The 6,197-nt window shown below is 47.5% G+C and overlaps 1 protein-coding gene across 1 annotated transcript; it reads right to left on the reverse strand.

Moving 5' to 3' along the window:
* Nucleotides 1–756: 756 nt before the first annotated feature.
* On the reverse strand, nt 757–4,509 carry LOC107269988 (zinc finger protein 423). The gene has a single exon (XM_015744518.2). The coding sequence runs from the start codon at nt 4,492–4,494 to the stop codon at nt 1,012–1,014; it is 3,483 nt and encodes a 1,160-aa protein (XP_015600004.1). The 5' UTR covers nt 4,495–4,509; the 3' UTR covers nt 757–1,011.
* Between the last annotated feature and the right edge of the window lie 1,688 nt (nt 4,510–6,197).

Below are 6,197 nucleotides of genomic sequence, written 5' to 3' on the forward strand. Positions count from 1 at the left end.
AAGTTAATCTGGCGTATCAATACTGTAAATATGTACTATACACGTACCAGTCGATTGGCTGATCTTGCGTTGAAAAAGATAAATATCGATTTCCATGATTTTTAAAATCTTTTGTTAATTATACTAGAACAATGGTGTATGTTGTATCAACTTTGTGGGTGAGTGAAAATGTATTTTTTTTTTATATTGCAAAATTGCAATAAAAAATAGTAACGCAAGACCAGAAAATCACGAAAGGTTCTTAATGATTTAATCGATTGATTGATCAATGACGAAAATGTAATTAACGAAACGTATGTATGTATCTATTTACTCCTTAAGCATGGCCGTCGATCAATCTCCCTGGTACCCTACGCATTTAAAATAGGAACTTTGTCGATCACCCGTTCGTATCAATAAGTTACGATTATTATTATTTACAATATAACATCACGATTAGAATTATACTTATAACAACGTGGCTTCTAAACGCGGAGCCGCGATGAAGTCGATCGAAGGCCATGTTCAAGGAACACGGGCATTAGAAGTGTTCAGAAACGCAGATAAAAATGGAATGCCAAAAGTAATTTAAAAAAAAAAAAAATTAAGAATATCATTAACAAAATTAATCTAAGATAGATGACCGCGAGTCAGCGGTCACGCGGAGAGTGTATTATAAAATTGTTTCGATCTTATTAAAAAAATATCATCTTGCGCCAATATACGTCGGGTCGCTTTAAACTATTTTGATTTTTTTTGTTTATCATTTTTGTCTCTCACCATCATCATCATAATCATCATCATAGTTCGCAATATTATTCTTTTGAATTTCACACTCTCTCACTCTACCTCACTCGCATTCCTAGGAACCAAAACCCACGTGCTTTGTGATTTTTACCTAATAAATCCCAGTTTAACCTGCCTGCCATTTCAATCTTGAGAATCCTGCGCGTTCTTTGCTTTCGCATTTCGTATTTCGCGGCAATTGAATAGCCAGCCAATAGCAGCCGAGAACGCCGCAGAGAAGCGGGTTCAGGCGGGACTCAGTGTAAAGGACGCAGTCAAGGGGCCGTTTATGCGCGATTTAACAGGCAAATAGATGAGGGCCGGCGCGAAGCGTCTCTCCGAGCTTGATTCTTCGCCGGGCGTCGTGAGGTCGCACTCCTCTATAAGGAAGGGCTGCATTACCGTCCTGTCGGGATTCGAATTCATGTCCTGCGGCATCGCGTAACTGGCTGGCACCTTGTGCTTGTTGGCGACGTCTTTGAGAGTCTTGCTCAATTCCGTTATCACGCTATCAGTAGGATCGCCGAGGGTCTTGTGATCCTTCCTGATGTGCTTCTTGATCCTATTGAGGTTGGCAGTGGCGTAGCCACACTGGGCGCACTTATAGGCGCCCTGAGGTGTCACCTGGACTGCGGGTTCCTCACTTTTTTGTTTAACCTCCAAACTTGATGACGTCTGAGGACTGCTCTGCCGACGCTCCTCCTTCTGATCCTGATCCTTCGTTTCAACTTGATGCTTATCGACGCCTATTTCAGGCCTGATGTTGTTCAGCGTCGGCGGTTGGAATTGCGTGAGCAGTCCGGGAAACTGATGTTGAGTCAGGAGGTGATGGTGCAGGAGTTCAGGCTGTGGAAAACCCTGGGAGCAAATCGGACATTGGAGTCCCCTGTCGTTGTCCAGGCCAGTTCCGCCCTGAGGACTCACGTGAGACCTTTCGTGAAGGAACAAAAATGGCAGCACCGTCGTCGTGAAGTTGCAGTAGGAACACCTGTAGCTCTTGAGTTGCTGATCCTCGGAACCGGTACCAAATAAGTTGGACAGTACCTGATTGCCAAGACCAGTGTAATCGGTAGATTTAACGTGCTGACCCAGTTCCAGGCCGTTTGGTATCTTTAGGCTAGAATTCTGATGCGCAGACCTCGAAGGTCCTGCCGATCTATTGTTACTGCTGCTGCTGCTCCCACCTCGTGGTGCCGATTGGTACTGTTGTTCCAATTCACGCCATTTGTCCACCCCTGCCTTGCCATGGTCTCCCAGCAGATGAGCCTTCAGCCATTTCGTACTCCTAAATCTTCTGCTGCATATCGGACACACTTCGGTGAAGTGGGTGAAGTATCTGTGACTCAGGTCACCTAACTGTTCGGGTTTCAAGGCCGAGTCTTCGCTATTCGAGGACTCGTAGGATTCTTGCTTAGTCGAACCGGAAGTGCCCTCTTCGACGATACCGTGCGTGTTGTGCTTGTGAACCCTGAGGAAGTACTTGCTGCACAGTTCCTTGTTACATATATTGCATATAACGCCACCGATCTGGGCCCCATTTTCAATTTCAATCCCGTGCATCCTCTGCATGTGAGTCTTCATGAAGTACTTGTTGCACAACTCCTTATTGCATATCTCACAGTAGCTGGACGTTGGCGTCATGGACACGGACGCCTTGCGCTCGGTCTGCGCCGCTGGCGCCGACGTCGGCGTAGTAGTTACAGGAATCGGCACCGCCTGGGGAAGCGGTGTCGTCGCCGGTGTACAATTCTGATTTTGATTCTGATGTTCCTCGCTGATGTGTTTCCTCAATAGATCGTGATTCAGGTATTCCTTGTCGCAGACGGTGCAGTTGACGGTACCGCCCATAGGTGTCGGTGACTTCTCTGTCACCGGACACGGTGACGTTGGCTCCTCGATGATGGCGCCGTGATCGGTGGTCATGTGACTCCTGAGAGCTAACCGGGTTTCAAATTCTTTTCCACAGACTGCACAGGGTGCACCGCGACTAGATTCCAAACCGTTCAGTTGCAGGATCATTGTCTGGAGCTTCTGAAGATCTTCGGAAATGGAGTCAGGTCGCTGATCCGTGATCTCGACCTCGTAGTCCTGCTTGGGTGACCTTTGCTCTTCGATCTCGTGCATCTTCTGTCTATGCGCCTGATGCAATCCATTGGTCTGAAATCTCAACCCGCAGGGCTTGCACTCGTGCTCCTCGCCAGGTCTATCACTGGACTCTGAACTGTTCCCGGTCGTCTCGGTCACGATCAGGTTCAGCGGACTGGTTTGCACCTGGTGCCAGCTGGCGGCCGCCCCAGGGTTGCTGGGTGACTTCTCGCTGTCCTGGATGTAGATACCGTGGCGCTTCATCTTGTGCGTCCTCAGGAAGTACTTGTTACAATATTCCTTGCAGCAGATCTCGCAGAAGGCATCAGGATTTATAACACCCAGTCTACGTAGACGGTCCGCGTTGAAACCTGAATCCCTAGCCTGCTGGATCGACTGCGGCGACAGGTGTCTGGGTGCCGGCATGAAGCTCGTGTCTTCCTGCTCCACGCCGAACTCCTGCTTGAAAAGTGCTTCCATAGCTCCTGGGCTCAGACTGTGATAACTCTGGTCCCGGTCATCCTCGACAGATGGCGGTTGCATCGGCTGATTCTCACCAGGCTCACTGTTCTCCGAATGAACCTTTTGCTTGTGCTTCCTCACGGACTCTTCGTTCTTGAACCTCTTCTGACAGACGTCGCAGGAGGCGCTGGGCGTCGGTATGCACGGCGGCGGCGGCGGCGGCACCGCTGCAACGTCTAACCTCTGAATCTGTTCCATCTTGATGTTCCCAGGAGTGAACGTGCCACCGTAAACCGGTGGACCAAGATTGGATTCTGTGGCTGGCTGACCTGGCGAGTCCACGTATATGCCGTGCTTGTTCGCTTTGTGTGTCTTCAGGAAGTACTTGTTGCAGAACTCCTTGTTGCAGAGGTCGCAGTAGGCATCCGGATTGAATATTCTTACTGGGGCCGGACCTATGGGTGGTCTCGATATCTGGCTCGAGTCTGGTAGCGGGAAACCAGGTAGAGGAAGGTACTGCGCCAGGGCACTAGGAAACGGTAGACCCTGTAGATGATTTGGTATCGTGCTCACGGGTGTCACTGTATTACCGACTGTCCAGTCTTCGCTCTGTACCTGAACTTGACCCGGTGGCTGACCTTGAACTTGGCCCGACAACCAAGATGCTGCGAAACTCTTTATACTGAGTCCCGACAGATTGACAGGACTCTCGGACTGCTCCAGGCTCGGCTCTAATTTTACCTGCACTTGGTCTCGCGACTGTACATAGTGCTCGCTATCTATATGCTGATTCAAAGTTTCCTTGTTATCGAAAAATTGACTACAATATTGGCAGCGGAATTCGTTATTCAGGTTCTCGTCCTTGCTCGTTACTCGATGATCACCGGTGACCGAGTCCTGGGGAGAACGACGCTGCTGCTTACCTTCCCGCTCAGCCTCGACGTCCTCGTCGACGTCCGCCTCGTCGTCGTCGCCGTCATCCTCAGACTCCGCTCGTTCACCAGTCATCAGCGACGCCGGGAACCTCACCGGGGTCGTCTGTTTCCGGCGCTTCTTCGGACCGGTGCTGTCCAGGTCGCCGTGGAGACGCTTCCTGGCGTCTCGATCTTCTCCGCTCGAACCGTCGCTGTCCAGCTCGCCAGGATCAGGCAGGATCGCACCGCGCGATAGTGTGGACGTCATTCTGGGATCCTTTGTCCTTATTAGTTCAAGATCCTGCCCCTGCTCCTCTGCTCCTCCTTAGGTCCTTGATCTCTGCCGATTACAAGGTAACAAGAATTTTTAAGACCCGACTTCAGAGATTGGTACCTTTATTAGGAATTTATGTTAAAAATGAATTTTTCGTTTGGTATTAATTAAATTGTATAAATCAGAATTTCGTTTTCTTAGTCCACTTCGTACATATGTATAAGCATGAGTATGGTCGCATAACGTCGGGGATGTCCTGTGACTTTATGGTGTTATGGTTTATTTAGGGGATCACGAGCTTAATGAATTTTTATATCTAGAACCAGGCACATTTCTCCCGTAGAAATTTCCTGAACTTCTTGTCTTTGCTGCCCTTTTTTTTTTCCTTCTTATTTGTCGCTACGATTCCGTAAACAGGATTAATACTGTTTGTTCATTATATCCCGAGAGTGTTATCCATCTTCTCGGAATTTCTTATAGGGAAAAATGGGACGGACGTTAATTCACAAACTTGGGGATGAGGGTCGGAAATTAATTGTACGTAAAAAGTATTTGTTGTGGCAAAAAACTTTTTTTCTCAAATCCGCATTAATTTTCACGATGTCAAATAGTCGGAACGAGTTTTTCAAATAGATGAAAAAAATGGGAAAATTTTCAAACTTCTTTTCCAAGTCCCGTTAAGATTTAGGCGTACGGAAAATATAATTCACACGAGGAATTTGCAAATCCCATGAGCCATGTGTGTCATGTGTGTCATAAGCAATGGAAATGTCATTGTCCAGGCTGCAACCTGATACTAAATTAATGAACGTCGTATTGGATGACGTATAAGGTGCATACAGCTGCATAAGAGGATATGCATTATCCCTATGGATTCTAACCTAACCTGATCGTACATAGGGACTAATTCTAATACATAGTAGGGGAGGAACTTAATTCGGCGGCCCGGGCATTAATTTGGAATCTTATAATGATTTGGCCGGGCGAAAATGCGGGGTGGTTGTCTGTCAGGGGTGGCTAACGAGTCTTGGGGCCCTGTGGCACTATAGAATCCAGAGAAAGAAGAGGGCGCTGAAAATATAACCAGAAAGAAAGAGGGTGCACGAGGGTTGAAAAGTGTGTCCTGATGGCGATGCTGCTGGTGGTTGTAAGGATGTCAGGGGGTGGTGGTGGAAAGAAAAACGAAAGTTGGCAAACAACCCTCGGACGCCCGAGGGACGTTAGTTCGGAAAAGGGGACTCAGGGGTGGAAATAGGTTGGAGGCGCTTCTTGAAGGGGGGTGACACATGACTCATTTTCATGTCTATACGCCCCCGCCTTTTCACCGATACGATTTCGGAAATATTACGGATGTACATACGTCCCCCTCAAATATTAACCGCGGCTTAATTACACATTAATAATTAATGGCTGATGGACGGCCAGTAGAGGGGATGACTGCACCCCGTCATACAGCGAACCATAAACATTTTTGCTGGATACGGGGGTGTTGCTAGGTTGGCCACTCTCGCAAAAGTTTTCTGGGATCAATCGATAGGGGTGAACATGTGTAATTTGAGAAAAATCGGAAAATTTGTCTTTTTCTTTCCTACCGTGGACAATTCGTTCGAGTTACGTGAATTTTCAAAAAAAAAATTTGTCAAAATTTTCTATAAACAATTCTATCTGCATTATTATCATATATATATATCTGTCGT

The sequence above is a fragment of the Cephus cinctus genome, unplaced genomic scaffold, assembly GCF_000341935.2.
Source record: "Cephus cinctus unplaced genomic scaffold, Ccin1 Ccin1_scaffold0695, whole genome shotgun sequence".
Classification (NCBI taxonomy): domain Eukaryota; kingdom Metazoa; phylum Arthropoda; class Insecta; order Hymenoptera; family Cephidae; genus Cephus; species Cephus cinctus.

Excerpts from the sequence above, each read along its gene's own strand:
- LOC107269988 (XM_015744518.2), bottom strand. The coding sequence starts at position 4,494 with ATGACGTCCACACTATCGCGCGGTGCGATCCTGCCTGATCCTGGCGAG.